The sequence below is a fragment of the Pongo abelii genome, chromosome 7 (assembly GCF_028885655.2).
Source record: "Pongo abelii isolate AG06213 chromosome 7, NHGRI_mPonAbe1-v2.0_pri, whole genome shotgun sequence".
Taxonomy (NCBI): Eukaryota; Metazoa; Chordata; class Mammalia; order Primates; family Hominidae; genus Pongo; species Pongo abelii.
Genome location: NC_071992.2, coordinates 42195554 through 42219472, shown reverse-complemented (window position 1 = coordinate 42219472; position 23919 = coordinate 42195554). Strand labels below are relative to the sequence as shown.

At 39.7% G+C, this 23919-nt stretch overlaps 1 protein-coding gene and 1 long non-coding RNA gene across 4 annotated transcripts in view; both read right to left on the bottom strand.

The window, feature by feature from the left end:
* Positions 1-2465: 2465 nt before the first annotated feature.
* The window catches only part of LOC134761849 (uncharacterized), a 68353-nt gene continuing 46899 nt past the window's right edge, over positions 2466-23919 (bottom strand). The window contains exons 4-8 of one of the 3 annotated variants that reach the window (XR_010141004.1): positions 13230-13487; positions 12343-12440; positions 11153-11259; positions 3975-4051; positions 2466-3463 (exon numbers count right to left, since the gene is read on the bottom strand). This is a non-coding gene — a long non-coding RNA (uncharacterized LOC134761849). Of the gene's footprint in view, positions 3464-3974; positions 4052-8309; positions 8654-11064; positions 11260-12342; positions 12441-13229; positions 13488-23919 lie in introns of all 3 variants that reach the window. The other 2 variants (XR_010141005.1, XR_010141006.1) reach the window with 2 other exon arrangements.
* On the bottom strand, positions 19109-20492 carry TCIM (transcriptional and immune response regulator). Its single transcript, XM_002819031.6, has one exon. The coding sequence runs from the start codon at positions 20381-20383 to the stop codon at positions 20063-20065; it is 321 nt and encodes a 106-aa protein (XP_002819077.3). The 5' UTR covers positions 20384-20492; the 3' UTR covers positions 19109-20062.

Genomic DNA, 23919 nt, shown 5'->3' with positions numbered 1-23919 from the left:
CTTTATAAAAATTCCACATTCTTTGTCTATTCCTGCTCATCTGCAACTGGAAGTTGTATTGGTCAACAACATGGCCACAAAGCAGCTAGTGCAATGGAAAAGGAAAGGAAATTAACATTTGCTGAGTGCCTACTATGTATAAAAACCTGTTCTAGGCAATTTGCATGTTAAACTTGCTTAGTCTTCATAACAACCCATGGGATAGTTGTTAATAGCACTGTCTTGTAGATGGATAACAGAGGCTCACAAAGGTAATTTACCTACTCAGTCAAGCAATTATTAAATAGTAGAACCAGACAATGGCTCCAGGTCTGTCTGATTTAGATTCCTTGCTGAAGAAGCCAAAAAACTCATCACCTGTCTTTGAATAATCGGGAGGCACCATGGACATAAAACTTTCTTGTGTCTGAGTTTCAAAGATCTGCAGATATCTCAAAGAAGTTCAAGTAAAAAAATATGTCAAACATCTCTCTAAAGTGCATATTTCCCAGAGTAAACCCAGTGGCTATTAAGATTGGGCTGGAGATTTTGCCAAAAGATTGGGATGAACCCAAAAAAGACAGCATGAAGAAGTCGTAAATTCTTTTCACATGTGTATCATTTTTATGTTAGCAAGGGGGCCACTTTGATCCTACAATCAGATAACCTAGGAAGTGATTTGGAATTCTTTTAAATATCTGTACCATCCTCAGGGCAGGACACAAGGGCAAGTCTATTATTTTGATTCATGTGAAAAGACCAGAGTGGACTCTAGGCAGTATTGAGCTCTTCAGCTTCCAATCTGAACAGGGAAGGAAGTAGCTAAAGATTAACCAAGTAAGCAAACTTGTTTGCTGTACAAACTATGCATAAGTTTGAGGCCAACTTCAGGAATTCTGAACCCTCAGGCTGTACTGTGTAGTTTCCATAACAACTAGTGACAGAAAATGAGGCAAACAGACGTGACTCACACAAAATGTTTCGGTCCAGTTCTCAGAGGCCAAATTTGGTCATTGGAGACCTTTAAAGAATAGAGTCATCTCTGTCTTACTAATCACATTCAAAGGGCAAAATGTTCCTCAGTAAGAACAGCTGTCTCCACGGGCCACCAAGGAAGTCTATTCAATCATCAGTGCAGAACAATGGGGAGTCCCTGTTGTTCACACATGGCTACTCTCTGCCAAGTTCCCTCTGTAAAGGGGCATTCGAGAACCTCATAGTGTTACTGCTTGATTGTATTGTACATGGTGACTGACTGCAGTTAGGTCCACAGAGGATTGGGCAGCAAGCTGGTGTCATGTTTTGATGGTTGGGTCAGCATTGCTTCATGGGCTAGGTTCACCTGCCCATGAATCAGGGATGGGGCAGCAGGGGTAAGGAAGAAAATGAGGGGGCTCTTCTTGATATCCTTAAAAAATGTCTGTAGTTCACAGCAATCTGCAAACCACTTCCCCCCAACCCTCGTCCTGCAACTACCACAAGTCTGTATAAAGCCTGCCTCTCTGATTTCATGCCTCACTGACCTGTTTTGCTATATCCCAAGGACTTTGTGCACAGCCTCACTCTCAGACAGGTTCTTTGCCCATTTGCACTTCCCTCTACTCCTTCCATTAATTTCATCCTTTCCCACCATCCCCTTAATGCTTGTTGGGACCACATTTCTCTCTCTTTTTTGAGACAGGGTCTCACTCTCACCCAGGCTGGAGTATAGTGGCATGATCTTGGCTCACTGCAGCCTCAACCTCCCAGGCTCAAGTGATCCTCCCACATCATCCTTCTGGGTAGCTGGGACTACAGGTGCACAACCACAGGATAATTTTTGTAATTTTTATAGAGACAGGGTCTTGAAATGTTGCTCAGGCTGGTCTCGTACTCTTGGACTCAAGAGATGCTGCTCTCTGGGCTTCCCAAAGTGCTGGGATTACAGGTGTGAGACACTGCACCCGGCCACATTTCTCCTATTCTCTCCATTTCTGCTTTTGTTCTTTATCCTATCTGTTTCCCACACGGCAATTCAAATGAGTTTTTAAAAATGTGGACCCACTTTGCCATCTTTCCCTTAGAAATGCTTCACTGACTTTGCCTTACTCTGAGAGTAAAATAAAAACTACAGGAGCTCCACCCCACGCACCAAGTTTGACTTCGATTCCTAAAGCCACCAGGCTACTTTGGTCTCAGCCTTTTTTTTTTTTTTTTTTTGAGATGGAGTCTCACTCTTTTGCCTAGGTTAGAGTGCAGTGCAGTGGTGCAGTCTCAGCTCACTGCAACCTCCGCCTCCCAGGTTCAAGCGATTCTCTTGCCTCAGCCTCCCGAGTACGTGGGACTACAGGTGCCTGCCACTATGCCCGGCTAATTTTAATTTTTTGTATTTTTAGTAGAGATGGGGTTTCACTGTGTTAGCCAGGATGGTCTCAAACTCCTGGCCTCGTGATCCACCTGCTTCGGCCTCCCAAAGTGCTGGGATTACAGGAGTGAACCGCTGTGTCCAGCCTGGTCTCAGCCTTTTGTACACCCAGATCCTTCTGTCTCTTCCTCCCATTTTTCACCTAGCTGACTCATTCTTTCCATCTCACTTTTAATACCTTTTTCTCAGTGAGGACCCATGTAAACATAGTGGAAGAAGGTGCAAAAGTGGAATGATGCCTACTCCTAGGTACTTCCTTCATCCTTAGGCAGAGACTTCCAAAGTACACCACGCAAGAGACATCCCTTATTTCACAATTTTTGAAACCTGTTGAATCACTGAGTAGGCTATTCACGGAAGGTTGGTGATGCAAGCTCCTTATTATCCCATGCGCAGAGGAAGCTAACACACTTGCTTTGGCTAATTCTGGTCTTGAATCATTTCCTGTTAGCTCTTGAGACTCCTCGCATGTGGTACCAGCTTGCTGAGCAATGATCTCAGTTTATAGCAGGTTGCTTTGGGCTCTGGGATGTCGGTCCTGTGTGGCAAAGCCATGATCCAAGGAAGTTTCCCAGGGAAGCCCTGGGATTTGGAATTGGTAAGTCAGTTGAGACTGACAAAAATCAGTTTGTCAAAGAGAGGCTGTCTGAAAAATATTCTGCATGGTGATAAACTGCCTTTTTCCCCCCTTAGGGCAATGCTAAAATTACAAAACAGAAATACATTCAGAAGAAATTCTAATCATAATAAAAGATGAAAATGGAAGTATTTGGAATCTGAAATGTTGATTGCTTTTGTTTTGATGCCTTCAAATTTAAATCAGAGTACGGAAGGAGTGGAAATTCTTAAGACAAGTTACTTATAGGCTCATGTATAGAAGAGCAAGCCTCTGAAATAGGCAAAACTCTCTACATCATTCCAGTAAGGAGAATGAAGCCAAGAGAGGTTAAACGATGTGCCCATTGTCACAAAGCCAACGAATGATGCACCAGGATGGGTCCCCAGAGCCCAGGCTCATGCAGGCTTATGCAGGGGCCAAGATGGCTCTGAGTGCTGTGTTCCCTGGAGAATACAGGCTTCCTATAAACAAAAAGAAACATTTATATACATAGCCAGTATAATCAAAATGCTGGGAAATCACACAGAAATCTGTTTACTTTTCTAAAATATTGAGTTGGAATAATTGGGACAAAATGTGCCATTCTCTTTATTGGATAACGTATTTTAGCATAAATCATATAAAGTTGGCATTTTTGTAACTCAGAAGCAGTGAAACATTGGCAATTTGAAATTACATTTGTCTTTGAATTGGCTATCTCTCCTGATTCAACTGTATTTTATCTCTGGTTTTAGCACTCAGCACATTGCCAAGTAAGTACGTAGGAAAAACCCAGGAAATGTTTATTGAAGAAATGAACAAAATGAGATTCTGTTATCTAAGATACAGACAGCCTTGTGTGTTATGCTTCTTACACAGACATGACATTTTAATAAAATAGATGGTAGGTTTATAAGGGCCTCTTGATAGAGAGGGATGCATGTAGGCTTTGGCAACGAGAAGAGAAGTCAGAGTTTCACCTGCAGTACTTACTATGTGAGACCGTGGGCAAATTACTTAGCCACTCTGACAGCATTTCCTCATTGCAGAATGGGAATGATGATAGATACCTGCAAAGATTATTATGAGAATCAAGTGAGATTGTGTTTATACTGAATCAGTCTTACAGTAGCCACTCAGCAAATGTTATTCTTGATTCCAAATCCTGCTACTAGGTTACTACTATAATGCTTTACATAAAAACGTGGAGTTCTAAAAAGGTTGTTTTTTTAATGCTGGCTTCAGCTAAGCAGTGTTGACTAAAATGCTTCTTAGGCAATAAACATTTTTGAATTATTTTTTAAAACATCACTCAAATAAAAATAGAGAATGAAGCAGCATTTCCCAAGTATTAATGACATGAATGCCTTACTATATTAATACAGCACAGTAATATCAACAGATTGAAGAAAGTAAAAATTCTAGTTGCTTTTCCTTTTTGGGAGAGGCATCTGTGTAATAAGGAATTCTATTTTAATACTGAGAAATGGTAAACTTCCTGTGTTCTATTTCATTATAATTGCCCCGCCCTTTGAAGATGATAAGGGTCTGCAAAACAGAGCTATTTTGGTACCAAGTAAAGCTGCAAAATCTCCCTCATCAGCAAAATTGAAGCAGAAGCAAGGAAAAAGCGTTTATGTTTGCAATTAACTGGGTCTTTTTTGATATTCAATAGTAAGAAAAACAAAGTTTTTGTTGATCTACAATAATTTGATATTTTAGGAAAAAACAATTCACATGGAAAAATGTCTTCAATTTAGTTTTGCTGCCATGTCTGAAGATATTCTTAGTGAAAAAAAAAATGTAATGTGCATTCACTATAGGGGAAGATTTTCAGATTTTTTTTGGCTTGTATTTATTATTGTTTATTTTTGTTTTTGTCTTAGATCTTAACATAGCTTTAACCACTTCCTTTTCCAGGGGTTACAATTGTGTTTATTCATAGAACTAAATTTCAGTACCTTCTCCCTTTATTCATTTAGAATTCCACAAATATTTATTGATTATAACAACGTACATGACACGGGCTTAGACTCAGGGGGACCCAGTGACCTACTAGAAGAAAAGTGTTTCGCCTTCATCAAATTTATATTGGAGGTAATTTCTGCCACCCTGATCATTATCATCTATGTTAATTTATATTTTATTATAATTCATGGTGACACAATGCTAAAATGACCTGGTTTGTCTATGTATTCTGATCTAGTCATTATATAGTACATTGTATATATACATTGTATCTATAGTATATTGTATAGTACATAGCACATTGAATAGGACATATGCATACACAAACACACTTATATAAGCACACAAATACACATTTAATCCATATGCAATATACGTATATATATATATATATGTATTTTTTTTTTTGAGATGGAGTTTCACTCTTATTGCCCAGGCTAGAGTGCAATGGCAAGGTCTCAGCTCACTGCAACCTCCACTTCTCAGGTTCAAGTGATTCTCCTGCCTCAGCTTCCCGAGTAACTGGGAATACAGGCATCTGCCATCATGCCCAGTTAATTTTTGTATTTTTAGTAGAGATGCAGCTTTACCATGTTGGCCAGGCTGGTCTCGAACTCCTGACCTCAGGTGATCCACCTACCTTAGACTTCCAAAGTGCTGGGATTACAGGTGCGAGCCACTGCGCCAGGACTGCCATAATGTTTTAAATTCAATTCAAATTCAAAGGAGCAAGTATTTAAGGCCCAACTCTATAACAGACAGCATCCAGGGGTTTGGATGAATGTGACCAGTCCTTCCCTCAAGGAGCCTTCAGTTCATTAAGGAAAAAGACCTGGAGAGAAAGATTTGCCAGGGAGTGGAGAGAAAAACTGCACTGATTTGCAGTGAGGGCGTAATCATGCTCACTCCAGCCTCAACCTCCCGGGCTCAAGCGACCTTGATCCTCCCACCTTAGCCTCCTGAGTAGCTGGGACTACAGGTGCACAACACCACACCCAGCTAATTTTTGTATTTTTGTAGAGACAGGGTTTTGCCACATTGCCCATGCTGGCATTGAACTCCTGGGCTCAGGTGACCCACCTACCTCGGCCTGGGAGGTAGTTTGGGAAAGTGCTGGGATTACAGGCATGAGCCACCATGGCTGGCCAGTCCATGTTAAAGCAATGTGCTAGGTAGGTTTAGAGAGACCAGATTACAATGGGCCTTGAATGCCCAGCTAAGGAAGCTGGACTTAATACTGTAGGCAATGGGTAGACTTTGAAAGTGCTGAGCAGGGAAGTTATGTGTGTAGAGTGGCATTTTAGAAAGCTAAATCTAGCTGTAATATAAAAGACCCACTTAAGGGTAAGAGCAGAAGGCAGTGAACTCCTTTAGCTATCGCAACACTCTAGTGGAAGATGGTAGAGGCTCAGTGAAGGTGACTATGACACCGGGGGGAAATGATTAATTGGGAAATCATAATGCAGAGGATGAAGCCAATGCATCTTCAAATTCTGGTGATGCTTTCTCCCTAATTACCTCTAACACTCAACTACTTTCCATCTCTTCTTCATGTGCTCTAATCTAGACAACTATAGTAGCTGCCTATAGCATGTTATGCTCTCTACCCTCTGTTTCTTCCCCAAAATGCTGCCAGCTTGATCTTTTAAAAACACGAATAAAAATATTGATATTCTCTAGCTTGAAAGTCTACAATGGCTCTATTAGTATTATCTATAGCACAATGTAAACTTTAACCCAGCCTCAAGTGCTTTGGCCCTGCCTGTCTCCATTTCTAGCTCATGCTATCCTTTCTCCTGCTCTCTGAGTTTAAGCAACATTGCTCCAGAAAATTGCTCTAGTTTTATTGAACATGTTATGCTTTTTCCAAAATAGAATCTTGTTTTAAACTAGTTCCCCTCTTTAAAATTCTCCTTTCTCCATCTTTTGCCGGGATAACTTCTCATCCTTTTCACTGGGGCTTATAATGCAGATGAGTGTAATCTTAGTCCCCCTGTAAGCCTGTAAATCTGCAATATTTTAAAGGTCACTAAATAATTTGGAAATTGAATGATGCAAACATTTCTAAAAAAAAAAGTGAATTCTTTTTTGAATTATTGTGTTTTGTTACTGAAATTCAAACCACATTTTTTTTAACTTCCTTTTTTAAATTGTAGTTTCATTTACCACTTCAACTATATTTAGGTAAATATTTTAGGGGCATAAAGTACATTTAAATGCTGAGAAACTATCATCTAACTCCAGAGCTCTTTTCTTTTCCCAAACTGAAACGCTGTACCCACTAAACATTAAGCCCCCCATTTCTCCTCTCCTGAGCCCAGCCTCTATGAATTTGGCTACTCTAGGTATCTCATATAAGCGGAATCACACAGTATTTGTTCTTTTATGATTGACTTATTTCACTTTGCAATAATGTCTTCAAGGTTGACCCATGTTGTAGCTTGTGTTAGAATTCTCTTCCTCTTTAAGGATGGATCATATTCCGTTGTATGTATATACCATTTTTTGTTTATCCATTCATGTGTTGATGAACATGGGTGTTGTTCTCACATTTAGACTATTGTAAATAATGCTGCTATGAACACAAGTGTATCTACTCATGTTCCTAATTTCATTTTTTTAATATATTACCAGAAGTGGAATTACAGGATTTCTGTGACAATTCTACGCTTCATGTTTTGAGGAGCTGCTGAACTATTTTCCACAATGGGTGCACCATTTTACAATCTTGCCAGCAGTGCACAGTGGATCCAATTTATCCACCTTCTCTTCAATACTTCTTTTCCATTTTTTTTACTTGCCATCCTAATGAATGTGGAGCCCATACCACATTTTGTAACACAGTTATAAATTTAGGAATTAGAAGGGCTGTCATCTCATTTAGTCCTAGTCTCTTACGTTCCAGAAGAAGATGAAACCCAGAATGTTAAGTGACTTATCCCATGTCACCTATCAGAATGGGGCTAGAACCAGGTCTCTTCCTTGCCAATGTTTCATAGAGCCTCTTAGACATGGTATATAAGATTAGGGAGAAAAAAGCAGTTAAGCGTCAGACTTGGGAATACGTCAGAGCTGACATAAAATCATATATGAAATTGAGATAGAAGTCTGACTTTATACTTTCCTACCTTACGAAGTTAGACTGGCACAGAAAAGTTGGTGAACCTCCAGAGCTTCAGTTTCCTGATCTATCAGATGCATATAGTAATACTTGCCTTGTAGAAATTTTGAAAAGATTAAATTAAATTATTCAAGATCCTATATAGTCCTGAAGCTATTTAGACATTGAAAAAATATTCCTTCCACTGCCAACATCTAGCACAATTTGGGATACATGTTAGGTGCTAAACCAACACTTACTAATTTGACTTGCTTTGACATCAGGGTCTAAAACTGCTTTAGGCTTCAGATTTCTTCTGGCAATTTATTTCCAATTTAGGGTGGGTGCTAACAAAAGGTCAGAGGAACAACAAAAGCAGATGGTCTTCCTGAAGCGTGTGCCAAAAGGATTTGTGAGTGTCTTGGGGTGACGTCTCCACCCATCGCACGGCTTGGAGGCTCAAGGGCAGATCCCCAACATTGTACTGGTCCCTTCCTGAGCACTCCCTGGTGCAGACTCCAAGTCTGACAAGGAAAATGTGCTGTGATCATCCTACGGGGGACACAGCAGCTGCTCCAAGGTGGAGTCTATTGTCAAGGTCCTCCTGGTAACAAAAAGAGGAAAAGGTCTATCAAAGCATTTCCTGCCTGCGGGAGCCATGTGCTTCCATTAATTCTTTTCCCTGAGTCAGTCTGTCTCCCTCAGCTCATGTCTCTCTATGTCCACTGTCCAGAGAAAAGAACAGGCATTTTTAGCAGTTGATTTGAAAACCTTTCCACAAAGTGAGGTTAACAAGAGGAACAAGCTCAGATATTCAGTGGTATGCATCTATATATTTCATAAGGAAGCTGGCACTAAGAAAGGGTGGTTTACGGCATTTATGATTTTTCAGAGATCTGCTCATGCCTTTCAACTGCTTTGGCACTGCCATGGGTACCTGAGGATAAGAGAGATGTCTCTGCCATCCCTGCACAATCAAGAAATTACAGAAAAACCACAGTGAATATTCTCGGAATATTACATTGGTAACATTCACACATTATAGAAAAAATTAGTTAGTGATGCGAGTGAGTAAACAGTATTTCTGAATGAGTGACTGAGTTTGGTGAATCAAATTTGTTAGCCATGGGAGTCCATAAAAATATATTTCTAAATGAGTGACTGAGTTTCATGAACTAATCTGAATCTCAGTTCAGGGAAGAAGGCCTGGAGGGTGACTCTGATGAATAAGGTAAAATGTGGTCATTTATAGTGCACCCTGTTCCAGAAAAGATAATGTCACAAAGAAAGAAGACGGTGAGCATGGTGTCTACAAACAGAGCAAAGAGAAAGATAGAATTTGACAAATGCTTATCCAGCACTGTTATGATGAAAGCCCCTAAGTGCTAATATGGCAGATTGCAAAAAATGGTGGAAGAGAGTCAAGATGCCGTGGCCAACAACCTGCCAATCGGACATGTGAGTGAAGTCATCCTATATCACCCAGCTACCAACTGACCACAGATGCCTGAGAGAGCTCAGCAGACAAGAGTTGAGTTGGCCCAGGCCAGAAGAACCCAAGCTAACCCACAGAATCATGAGTTAAATTGAATGTCATTTTAAGTTGCTAAGTACTGGGGCAGCTTGTTATGCAGCAAAAGGTAAATGTTGTAGTGGTCAGTAGCTAAGAGGTCTCTGCTGTGAAGCTAATCCTTCAAACCTTGCCAAAGCCAAGGAGAAATTGCCTTCAAGACTCTTGATCTTGCTTGGCTTTCACTTATAATTTTTCCTCCTCCTTGGCACTTAAATTTTTCCCATGGATGAATAAATTAATGGTCCTACGTTATTTATTTATTTATTTATTTATTTATTTATTTATTTATTTATTATGTTTTGAGACAGGGTCTCACTCTGTCACCCAGGCTGGAGTGCAGTGGCATGGTCCTGGTTCACTGCAGCCTCAAATTCCTGGGCTCAAGCAATCCTCCCACCTCAGCCAGGCCCCCAAGTAGCTGGGACCACAGGCACATGGCACCACACCCAGCTAATTTTAAAATTTTTTGTAGAGATGAAGTCTTGCTATGTTACCCAGGTTGGCCTTAAATTCCTAGACTCAAGAAATCCTTCCTCTTTGGCCTCCCAAAGTAATGAAATTATAAGTGTGAGCCACCAAGCCTGGTCCTTGTTCATATTGCAGGCTGTGAGTTTAGCTGGCATAAGTAAGCCTCCCCATCTCTCAACCATGGTGCCTAGAGTATTGAATTTCTGGTGTTTCTTAGCTGAAGAGCAGAGTTTTGAGTGGTTATGCCTCTGGCATGCACTTGTCCTGCCCAAGAAACCAGCTCTGTCTTATTCGTGTTGAATTTTTACAAACGTCTCTAATAGCAAAACTGAGCCCCTAAAATTGAAAGAGAAAAATTTAATCAGTTTCTTACATCAATTTAACTTTTTTTAAAGGTATAAAGGAATAGTAACTGAAATACATATGAAATCTATTCAATATATACAGAATCCTGGTCTTGACATCCCTCAAGGGTGACTGAGAGTCCACATGCCAGGCTAGATAATCATTGAAGAATCCCAGGCCTCTTTGATCCTGTAAACAAGATGAGGATGTAGGTATCTTCATCTTCCAAATATATGTAGAATGAAATGACAACACTGGCTTATGTCTACTCAGCAGGATCATGTGATCATTAACAATGAAAAGTTAAAAACCAGACATTCAGATTGTTATTTTGGCCACATGGTATCCCACCCTTGCTTGGCTAATTTATTTTAGTCAATTGATTTTGTTAAGTTATTTTTCTGTGTCAAAGTAATAGGGTCTTCAGAGTTGATATGATATACATTTAGTAATTTTTTTTTCAAATTGAAATTAGATAGTAGCCAATGGCATTTGATCTCCAACAACATCGTGCAGGGCTCTATTCCACCAAGATTCCCACACTTCTTGAGCACAGATTATGAAGCCCTCTAAACTAATTCTATTCATGCTGAAATTCCTACTATATAAGGTAAGATAGATAGAATTACTTTTGTGACGAGCACAGCCTTTTTCCTCGTATATCACTTGGAGATTTTAAACCTTCCCAGCATTGCTCCCTTCCCTCCTTTCACTCACCCAAATGAAATGCCCAGAGCTGTGACATATGACCCTGAAGCTGGAAAGAGAATAGGAGAAAACAATACGAGAACTTGTTCACTTCCACTGAACATTTGAAGCCATTCCTGTATAATGAAAAGCAAACAAAGTTTTTAGTGGCAGAAATGCACCATTGCACAATGCCATTTTGACATGGCTCTTTCAGCATGAACTGTGGTTCATCCCCAGGTTCAGCTATTTAATGCTAATGGAACACTGTTGACTTAGCCCTCCTTAGAGATGCTTAAGAGACAAAAAGGGTACAGATGTTGACTTCAGAGGTTAATAAACAAATACCTCATTTTTAAGGGATATTTGTGTGTTCATGTTCAGAAAACACTTATGAGGAACCCACCCCACGCCAGAGTCTGTGCAAGAAGCTTTGCAGAATTCAACCATGAGCAAAGTGCTGTCCTGGCCCCCAAGGACCTTACCCTCACAGATATCATACTGAACTTGTGGGTGTTTTCACATATGTTGCCTTATGTTATGCTTACAACAAGCAAGAGAAAGAAATACAAAGATGTTATGAGCTGAACTCTGTTTCCCCAACCAAAATTTACGTGTTGCGGTCTTAATCCCCAGCACTTCAGAATGCAACTGCATTTAGAGACAGGTCCTTGCAAGAGGTTGGTAAGTTAAACTAAAGTATTTAATGTGGGCCCTAATTCAATATAACTAGTGCCGTTATAAGAAGAGGAGATTAGGATACGGACACACACAGAGGGTGAAGATACAGGGAGAAGATGGCCATGTACAAGTCAAGAAGAAACCAACCCAGCTGACAGCTTGATCTCAGACTTTCCCCCTCCAGAACTGTGAAGAGGTAAGTTTCTGTTGTTTAAGCCACCCAATTGGTGGTACCTTGTTACAGAAGCCTTAGTAAACTAATACAGAAGGTATTATTGTCCCTATTTCATAAATGTTAAAGTGAGGTTATGAGACATTAAGTAATTTACTCAAAATTTACACATACCTCATAAATAGCTGAGGCAGGATTAGAATCCAGGTCTTCATAAACCCTATAAACTCCTCTATTGATCTTTCTACTGCCAACCACGCTGTACGCACATCGAGCTATCCCACTATGTAACAGCCAAGACAAGGGCTAGGAAAAATTAAGATGTTTTTCTTAGTGAAATACTACCTTTGGTCGTTTTCTTCCTTACCAATTTCAGGTGTTCTCTGTTCTTGGTTTCAATCTTTCTGTTCTTCTGCCACTCTCCCTGTATGATTAAAACCACATGATCTCAGTGGAAGATATTTGCTGTTAGGAAGAAAGTGCTTTGTTAAATGCTGGTATTCTAGTTTATAGAAGTGACTGCTAGTGATAAGTGCTACTCATTCTTTTTTTTTTTTTTTTTTGACAGGGTCTCACTCTGTTGCCTAGGCTGGAATGCAGTGGTGCGATCACAGCTCACTGCAGCCTCGACTGCCCAGGCTCGAGGAATCCTTCTGCCTCAGCCTCACCATGCTTGTATTTTTTGTAGACAGGGTTTTGCCGTGTTGCCCTGGCTGGTCTTGAACTCATGAGCTCAAGAGATCCTCCTGCCTCGGCCTCCCAAAGTGCTGGGATTACAGGCGTGAGTCATCACGCCCAGCCTAATTCTTATTTTTTAAAAGTCAAACTTCTCTGGACTAAGAAATGAATCTCCATAATAGCAGGCAAGTGGTAAATATATTTAGGCAGAGATAGCCCTTACATTCTTTGGAAAAATGTGTTTTCATTGCTGCAACTGTATGCTTTATGGGAGCCTGATGGGAGTTAGATAATGATGTGATCATTGTGAGTTGGTAGGATTTCTTAAAACAAATAAAATTTAGAGCAAAATCAAAATGATAGTATTATTTGAATTAGAAATAGTAGGAATAAGGTATTCCACAGTAAAGTCCTAGTCACATTTTGCTGCAGTTGTTCGGTCCAAAAGGTATTGAGGCCTGCAATATGCCTGGGGATACATGGATGAACTGAAATGAGCCGTGTCCTCACACCGTGCACAGTTTGTGATTTTAATCTAGGCCAGTGCTTCTCAATATGACCGAGCAGCAAAATCACCTGGGGAGTGATTGAAGCATGGAGCTAGCAGGTGTCCAGCCCCAGAAACTCTGAATCATTAAGTCCAAAGGCCTGGATTTTTAAAAGTCCCCAAGGAGACTGTGATAAGAGTAGGCCTGGAAACAGTTGCTCTGTCCTAGGTATTCTGCAGTGTCAGGGGAAGATGGGCCTAGACACAGCATTTCAGATACTGTGGCTGCCAGTACCCTTCAGGATCAGGATCACTGGGCTTCTCTGGAATCTTTCAGATGATAAAACCTGGGCATAAATAATAAACATAGACAAATTGCAAAAAAATTTAAAGGATAGGTAGTGGTAAGAAACAGAAACTTTCTTTTTGGTCAAACATACATGTATCAGGGTAGATAAATATCAGACCAAAATTCAAGAAAGAAAAAACCCAGAATGAATTAATTAACATAAATACATACTGTAATTATTCTCCTGAAAATATATTTATTTTTGGAGGGTATCTGTATTAGTCTGTTTCTACACTACTATAAAGATACTACCTGAGACTAGGTAATTTATAAACAAAAGAGGTTTAATTGACTCACAGTTCCACATGGCTGGGGAGGCCTCAGGAAACTTGCAATCATGGCAGAAGGTGAAAGGGAAGCAAGGCACGTCTTACATGGTGGCAGGAGAGAAAGTGGTCAGGGGAAGCTGCCACTTTTAAACCATCAGCTCTCATGAAAACTCTCTCACTATCACAAGAACAGCATTGGGGAAACTGTCTCCATGATCCAATCACCTTCCACCAGGTCCCTCCCTCAACATGTGGGGATTACAATTCAAGAGGAGATTTGGGAGGGGACACTGAGCCAAACCCTATCAGTATCATTTTCAATTAATGACAGAATTAATATGGTAAAACAAATTCTACTAATGCCATGAAATCAAACCCTCTTTCTTGGTCTTTATGTTATGAAATGCTACCAACAGAAGTGCCAATGTAACGTAAGAAATGGTTCCATATATCTCATGTTCTTTATAGTTGACTGTAGAGCTTTGTACAAATACCTAGTCCTAAAAACAATGCCTGAAGAGTTTGGGACTAAGAATCTCTATTTTTAAAACTTTACATATGAATGCAATTCTCACCAACAGTGAAGATTGTCTCAGTGACTCTGTCATTGCTTGGCTATGGAAGAGATAGTCAAAATATTGACAGCCAGCCAGCCCTGGCACAGGCACCAACCAACCAGAATGCAGGCAGGCTATGAAAAAGCAGAGATATACATACAAAAACTGATTTTCCTCACATTGTGCCTTCAGCAACCACTGGCTAAAGATGAAAACTTTTTAATTAGGCCTTTATCATACTTAGGAGAAATTCTTATCATATATGCAATACCAGAAAAAAATCCTATCACGTAAGGTGGCACAGTTGCTATTTCCCATTGATGTAGAATATAAGAGCTGATAAAGGTCACAGACATCATCCATCTGGTCTAGCTGTTTTTTTTTCTTACAGATGAAACCCAGAGATAAAAAAGGAATTTGTCTAAGGCAGGGCCGGGAAAAACCCCAGAATTCCAGGCTCAGTCTGGGGTTGTTTGCTCAACATGATGCAATTGTCCACAGATGAGGAAACAAAAGCTCAGGGAAAAAAACTGATATACTTCTAGTAGGATTATGTATCTGTAGTGTGTGTGTGCACATGTGTGTGCATGTGTCTGTGTGCACGTGTGTGTATGTGTGTGTGCATGCTTGTGTGTGTGTAAGGAGTACAGAGGGGAGAAAGTAGCTACACTAAAAGTCTTCTGATTACTCATCCACTTTTAATTTAAACAACAACAACAACAACAACACTGCTAAATCTTACTGGCACAGGATGCTTATTTCCAAAGCTCTGTAACATAGTTTTGCCAGTACTTTGCTGAACCATATCCACTGTCAATGTGTATAGACATTGAAATAGAACACATTTGCATTACCCATGATAATCACTTAAACTATCTGGAAACTGTTTGCAGAAGAGTTTTTCAAGAGAAAAAAAAGAGCTTATAACCATTTATTTATAATACTTGTTAAATAATAAGACTCATTATAAGGATCAGGTATAGTCACAATTTCTTAAGTATTTAATTAGGCAATATATTAGTTTACTGTTTCCACAATCTGGCCTCACAGTGCTTTTCTTCATAATCTTTTACTTCTGTTTTATCTTCAGCTGCCACATTGCTGCCCACTGTTATTGAACTGCAAAGGTCCTCTATAGCTTTTCATTCAGTGTGAAGCTACAGAGTTCTGCAGAATCTGACCAAGTTCAACTGCTAGATGGTGGATTATTTTTCAAGCTATTAACCGTATATTTTCCTAGGACCCAATACACAGTAGCTAGACAGTAAATGTTACTTTTAATGTTTCTCTATTACCTCCAGAATAAAATTAATACTTACGCTTGTCATTTAAGACCCAGCTGCCTTTCTTTTTTTCAAGGTGGAGTCTCGCTGTGTAGCCCAGGCTGGAAGTACAGTGGCGCCATCTCGGCTCACTGCAACTTCCGCCTCCCAGGTTCAAGTGGTTCTCACGCCTCAGCCTCTCAAGTAGCTGGGATTACGGGCACGCACCACCATACCCTGCTAATTTTTGTATTTTTTAGTAGAGACAGGGTTTCACCATGTTGGCCAGGCTGGTCTGGAACTCCTGACCGCAAGTGATCTGCCTGCCTCGGCCTCCCAAAGTGCTGGGCTTACAGGAGTGAGCCACGGCACCCGGCCCTGGCTGCCATCCTAATTATTAGCTGGGAATGCTTAGGCCCCTAGTCAGACTGAACTGCCTGGAGATTCTCAAATACTCTTTCCTGCCTCCTTGTCTTTGCAAATACTATAGACATAGGCTGAAATAAAAATTTTTCTCTCTACTCCCCCAACTCCTACTTTCAAACAGGGAAAATTCTCTGTGGAATTTGCTAGGGTCTCCTCCAACTGGATTAGACCTCCTCCAATTCTCCTGCTACTCCCCAAACACACACTCAGACATACAGACACAGGCACACACAAGCACACACACACATGCGCAAGCACACACGCACACACAAACACAAACACGCGCGCACACACACACACACATAATTCCTGCCTTATGCTTCCAGAGCATTCTGTCTAAACTCCCATCACACTTCTCACCGTGTGATACCCCTTTTAAAAACCTTTCCTGTTCTTCTGATATGGAGAACTAGGATCCATTCTGGCCATGGAGGCTCCCACATATGGGTGCTTACTATATTTTTGTTGCATGAATGGGTAAGATACAAATGCTGCCCTGCCTCCCACATCTGTTCTGCTGGGAATCCATACAGGCTGTTCTGAGAAACCCTCATGTGGAGTATAGAAAGGTCAATTAAATACTCTGAAAAAACATGCAATCCCCAGGCCATGGCTTCATTATTAGTTTACTAGCAGATGAAACTTTCTAAGGGAATGTCAATTGCGTACCCTGGTTACCCTCCGATGATGAGAAAAATATAGTCAACCATACACCCTGGACCCCTTTCTCAGAAAATCCTATCTGCTAGACAAATCCCCCTTTGCTGTGGGCCAGGGGATGAACTGAGTGAATAAAATATTGAATCCATGGTTTCTGAGTTCCTTCAATGAACAAACTAAGACCTAACGCCTTGACTGACTAGAAGAGAGCTTACGTGTGGCCTTGTGTTCCAGGATGCTAATACAAGTGTTATTTTAACTGCAGCCTTGAAAGCCTATATCTAAGCACATCCTTGATACAATTAAAACCATTAAACTAAGACGCTTTCCCCATGTAGCACATGTAACAAATAAATAGACAAACATACCCAGGTCAGAAAAAAGTGATGCTTCAGAGTCCAGGCCTTCCTGTCTTCATGACTGACTAACATAGAAGTGTCATTACTTAAAAGAAAAAGAGAAGGTTGGTTTCTCCTAAAGAACCAGTATAGTCTAGTGGCTGGGAATGAAGGCCAGAGTTCCTGGATTTGATTTCTGGAGTTATTAGCTGCGTGTCATTGACCAAGTTACTGCACCTCTCTGTGCTTCAGTTTTATTACTATATTACACACACACATGCCCTTAGCATTTATGTCATGGCACTAATTAAGTGATGTATTAGTAATGCACAAAAAAACACTTAGAAAATTGTCTGACTGAGAGTAAATACTCAGTGAAAGTTATTATTGTGAACTCATGATACAAATATGATTAATGAGCTATTTAATCTTTGCTGCTTTTATTTCTTCAATTACAGTGAGATGTCCTGAGATATATTTGTTTATCGTTGTGCCATAAATTTCTAAACTGAACCAATCCTCCCTGTTCTAATGATGTTTATTTTCACCTCACATTAAGTAATGAATGTATTATGAAGCTAAAAATCATCCTTATGCAATTAAATTGATTCCAACTTTTGTTCTCCACGAATGGTAAAGACAACATGTTTGTGATAATCTACTGGATGTGTTATTATTCTCCATACCATTGTGGAGTGCATCCAAATTGCTTTTTAATTTGTCTCCCATGTTACAGCCTTGAAATCAGAAAATAACGTAATATACTGCAAGAAAACAACTTAATACATGCTAATGTGAAAAGAGGAGAAGATATACTTTGTACCCTATTGAAAACAACAGTGGCAGAGTAAATAATTATGAGTATATATAATACACTTAACCCTTGAACTACATTTAGCATCCAAGTGTGCTTCAATTTTTGAATAGAAAGTAAAGATTTTCACTGATGGGCCCTATCAGGAGGAGGAAGTTATTTCTAGCACACGCAGCAAACATCAAGAAAGCTCAGTTCATAAGGATGGGAAAGTAGGGTTATGGAACCGAGGGCCTCTTTACAGCCTTCTCTTTCATACTCCCGTAACACAGCACAGGGAAAATGAAACAGGGAAAATTTCTATGGAATTGTCTAGGATGACCCCAGCCGGGGTTAGGCTTCCTCCAATCCTCCTGCTACTCCCCAAACCCTTTTTTTTGTTTATAACTTTTTTTGGAGTTATAGCTGTCTCTACAAATCTCGTGAAAATTATCAATATTCCTCCTAGAAAAATGCACACACACACACACACACACACACACACACAATTTTGCATATTAATGCGTTATCTTCCTGAATGCTCTCTTGGAAAGAACTCCTTTTTAATAAAGTGATTTGCATTATCTTCAGTGAATGAGTAAATTACTATTTGAAAATAGAATTTGCCATTTGATTTTCTTTTTAAAAACATAGTATTTATAATCCTGACTTGTAACCCTCCCAGCAGATGTGAGGTAGTTCACTTGTTTTGACTTACTATGATCAGCATTTTGAAAAACACTTTAGGTGTTTCTAAAATGCTTAACTTCTGGAAAAATTTTATTTTTGTTAGGAAAGCATAGCAGGCATTTATGTATGCTGTCCTAGAAACATTTTATTATAGTTTTAATGGGAAATAAGCAAAGAGATAATATTATTTCTATATTTGTTCCTATTAAACAAACAGTAGTAACACACAGAATCTTGGTCATCACTCAGACTCTAAACCCAAAACATATTGCTTGGGAAAAATAGATGTACACATGTACATAGCTACTGTAATTATAGAAGAAATTTTTCAAAAGTATGAAGACAAAGCCTTTTAAAACTCATCCTTAATGGATACATAAATAGCAATGCCAAGGAGTCAATCTATGAATTTCTATATCTATATTTTATATTTTAAGATTGGGACAGAGAAACTTCCCAGATATTTGATGTAAGAATTTGTTTTGAAAAAGTTTGGTAATTAATATAAAGCTACTCTAAAATTAACTTTTATTGTTAGAGACACATCTTTAGAAAAGTTTGTAAATATCAACATTTACCATCTTATTTTTTCCTTTGAGACCAAGCATCACAGACCAAAAGCCACAAAGTTTATAATAATTTATTATTGTTGCATGACATTTGCCAGTAAAATAAATTATAGAAACTATAGTGTCTTTATAAACTATTTTGTATATCATATTCACTTCCTAATGCTTACTGCAGTGACTGTATGAAATTTAATTAGATTACGTTTTAGCATTAGTCAGAAGATTTAAAAAATATATAAAATGTTTTCACAGTACTTTGGATTTATAAAATACCCCATTATTTTAACTTTTGTGCAACCTGTTTGAAATGTATAAAAAACCTTTTACAAACCAAAAGGTGGCGTATGGTTTTACTGAGTTGCTGAAGACATCTTACTTTCTTGAATTTGTACTTAACATCCATGTGGTGCACTTTTTCAGGCATTGTAATAAGTGCAAATAAATAATCAATTATTGATTTCTAAAAATCTATACCAATAGACAATATTCAGGCTTGGCAATATTTTGAACGTTCAGATATAAAAATTCAGTAAACAATTTATGCGTGGTATTTTCTCTCCCTGTCCTCCCTCTCCCTCCTCCCTTCCCCTATCTATTTGGTTAAAAAAAAAAAAAAGTTCAGCTTCAATTTAAGTCCTAGGGCCTGACAAAGTGACCCTGGATATATGTCATCTCCAGCCATCTGTTTCCTTTAGTTCTCATTACATCTGTCCAGGCTCTTCTATCAGCATCAATCCTTTCCTGCAGGGACGGGAGTTTTCAAATCCTTGCTGAAAGCATTTTGTTCTTCACTGTAACAGCACAGGGCATGAAATTGTTTGGAGTCTTTGTAACCAGTCTGTTCAGTCCTGGTCCCTTTCCAGTCCCTGTCCCTTTCCAGCCTCTGGAGTCCTGACAGAAGAGAAGCTTGCAAGGTAGCAGCAAAATGCTGCATCTGTTAGAATCTCACAAACTCACTTGGTCTTTGAATGTCCATTCTTGGATAACGTCCTTATCCATCCTCTTCTCCTCAGTGAACTTTAATGGAATATTTCCGCAGCTTCAGAAACTGGAAAAGCTTGTCTTTTGTCCTCTTCTTCAAGGCCATCAGGGCACGTGTTTTGTCCTCCACATCTTGATCTATGGCAAAAATGATCTTGGCCCTCTCCTCTGCTTTCTTGTCTCCAGAGTTTCTGAAGAGCCTTTGTAGTGATTCCTGGTCTATGTTTTCAAAGATGTTGCCCACGGCTTTCTTACGAGAGGCTGTGTCGAAGTGGTAGCCATGGATGGACGGGCTGACTCGTAGCGACGTGGACATGATGATGGCTTGGTGGCTTCGCTTTGCTTTCATCGATGTGGGGATCTTCCGGAATTCAGCTCCCAGGCTTTCCAGAGAGTCTGTAGTGAAATCATTCTGGGACTGCTATTTAAAGTGTGAACAAAAGCTCCAGGCTCAAATTACACTGGTGACATCAGAGTGATCTCCAGGAAGAATAATCACAGAAAGCCTTAACAGTTGAGTTGCCAATATCCTGTTCTTGTGTAAAACGTTCCTAAAAGCTGTGTTCAGTAATTAGGGGCAGGGCTGTGAGTATTCATTTTACTTCATATGTGGCAGTAGGATAATACAGACCTGGGCCTTCCTTTAAGAAAATAGCTGAATACAGGAAAATGCAAAGATAAGACATAAACGAGGTTGCTTAGACTCTCAAATCTTCCCAAACGACAGCTAGAACAAGGAGTTCTGCTAACCACAGGAAACCTTTCATTCCCAGAGAAGTAATTAAAGTGCACTGCAAACATTTGGCAGTCCGCATCAGTGCCCTTTGGACGTCCGTATCAGGGGCAACTCCAGAGCCACTGAGAGAGAGCTGAGCAATCAAGGATAATAATTTGGGGTGTGATCAATTCTAGGATGGGATTTTACATACAAAACGCTGACATGACACAGCTTGAAACGGTGACTTTTCAAAGATTGTATACAAGTGCTAAGTGTCACTGAAGACAATTGTAATTTGAGTGTAGTAATAATATGAATAGTAGAGGCTATCTCCTTAGGCTTGTGTATACATCCACAACAATATAGTAATAATATGAATAGTAGAGGCTATCTCCTTAGGCTTGTGTATACATCCACAACAATATAGTAATAATATGAATAGTAGAGGCTATCTCCTTTGGCTTGTGTATACATCCACAACAATACAGTAATAATATGAATAGTAGAGGCTATCTCCTTAGGCTTGTGTATACATCCACAACAATATAGTAATAATATGAATAGTAGAGGCTATCTCCTTAGGCTTGTGTATACATCCACAACAATATAGTAATAATATGAATAGTAGAGGCTATCTCCTTAGGCTTGTGTATACATCCACAACAATATAGTAATAATATGAATAGTAGAGGCTATCTCCTTAGGCTTGTGTATACATCCACAACAATAGCTATCAAAAAAGCCAGCAGGAAAAGTTAATCAAGTGTTTTACGTGCACAGTACCCAAAATGAACGAGGTGATCTTTTGTTTTCAAATTTATTTTGGCATTACCCAGACATAGAGCAATAACTTCTTTGGAAGCATATAAACGTGTTCTTCCTGTCTTCCACAATATTCAAGCCAGCCAGTGTCCTCACTGACCTATGGAGTTGTCATATGCTAAATGTGAGCTTCAAAGGGTCCTGGAGATTCTCTTTGTGGATCTTACGCCTGGTCCACTTTCTAGTCCTTTAAGAAAGCAGGACGGGTCTTTTCATTTTTCTTTTTATCTAGTCAGGTAAGATCTAGAAAATGCGCAAAGGGAGACACCATGGGGAAGGTACCTCACTAGGAAATTAAGTTAGAGACTCTCCTTATATTTTAATTCATTAATTCACTTACTCATTTATCCACTCGTTTATTTAATCAATATTTATTAAAGGTATGTTATTAGCCAGAACTTTTTGAGGCATTGGAAATGAAACAGTAAACCGAACAAAACCAACCAAACCAAACCATGCAAAGAATCCCTTTTTTACCTTAAAGAAGTTTATGTTCTACTGGGAAATAGACAATAGAAACATACATTTATAATATATATCATGTCAGAGTAAGGAATATTATGAGTAAAAATGAAGCAGAGTTGTACAGGAGTGGAAGGAGAAGGTTGAGATTTTCCTAGGATATTCAGGCACAGCTTCTTGTAATGAGACATTGTGCAAAGACTTGAAGGTGGTGAGGGAGGCAGTCAGCTATATGGATATCTGTAGGAAGGGTGCTGTCAGAGGAGCAAGTGCAGAGGGTTGAAGAAAAGAGTGTGCAAAGAGTGTATGGACAACAGCCAGGGACCAGTGTGGTCAGAGCAGAGTGAGCAGGGCAGAGTGGGAGGAGATGAGGTAAGGGCGAGTAGGCAGTGGAAAGAGGGCAGGAGCAGGCTGTGTGCAACCTCACAGGCTTTGATTGTGGATTTAGCTCATACACTGTAGGAGACAGGTAGGCTTTGGAGAATTTGGAGCAGAGAAATGGCATAGTTTTCCTTATAATTTTAAAAGATTACTGACACTTCTTAGAAGAGAATAGATTTCAGGGAAGCAAGCAGGGAGTGGGGAGCAGGAAGACTAGTCAGGAGATGTTCAATAATCCAAGAAAGAGAGGATGAAGGCTTCCACTAGGGAGAATGTGGAGGTAGTGAGAACTGATCCAATTCTGGCATATTGTGAAGGTAAAGCTAAGAGGATGGCTGAAAAATTAGATGCGAGGAATGAATAACAAACAGGAGCCCAGGCTGATCTCTTCTGAAGGATGCCTCCTTGAAAGACATTTCTAGGTGTGCCAGTGGTCAACTCTCCAACCATGCAGTTCATGTGTGTTCCAGTTTTTCCAAGGGTTCCAGAAGAGCTTTTGTTCTGCTGTCTATGGCTATGGATTTACAGGCCTATATAGCACACCTTTGTGGCAGCATCGTTTCCCTTGCTAAATTAAAAAAAAAGTTATTATTATGGCAACAAGGATTTACTGAGCTTTTATTATGTGCCAAGCAGAGGACAAGAGATTCACAAAACCTCTCTTAATTATTGTCATAACTCAAGGATTTATCAAAGTTCTCTCTTTTTTTTTTTTTTTTTTTTGAGACGGAGTTTTGCTCTTGTTGCCCAGGCTGGAGTGCAATGGTGTGGTCTCTGCTCACCACAACCTCCGCCTCCTGGTTCAAGTGACTCTCCTGCCTCAACCTCCCGGGTAGTTGGGATTACAGGCATGCGCCACCATGCCAAGCTAATTTTGTATTTTTTTTTTAGTAGAGACGGGGCTTCACCATGTTGGTCAGGCTGGTCTCGAACTCCTGATCTCAGGTGATCCACCCGCCTCGGCCTCCCAAAGTGCTGGGATTACAGGCGTGAGCCACCATGCCTGGCCTCAGCCTTCTTATACTATATTCTTTCTTGAAGTGATTCTTATGTGGGTTCATGCTTTTTCTGATACCCTACTTGTGGATTACTCCTAAATTTTGATCCCTACCTAGCCCTGGCCTCTGAAGTATAAACTCATTTATTCATCTAACTAATCAATACAAATATATAAAAATATGTTATACATATTCATTCTGTTATAAAATAAATCTGGCTATGATCCTTAATAACTCCTTTTCTTTCTCTCCATATACATAATCTATGGCCAAGTTCTGTCAGTTCTATCTAGAAAATGTTCCCAAAGCCATCTACTTTCTCTCTATTTTCATTGCCATTTATGCCAGCCCTTCATATGGTGGATGCTGTGATGCGTGATCCAGAATTCCCTTTAAGATTTTCCCAGGTGCTCAGCTATCAGCCCTCTTTGGGGACTGATATTACTGAAGAAGTTTACGTCACCTAAGGGTACCGTTTTTCCCTTCCAGGTGCAGCTATATCCA

Excerpts from the sequence above, each read along its gene's own strand:
- TCIM (XM_002819031.6), bottom strand. The coding sequence starts at position 20,383 with ATGAAAGCAAAGCGAAGCCACCAAGCCATCATCATGTCCACGTCGCTA.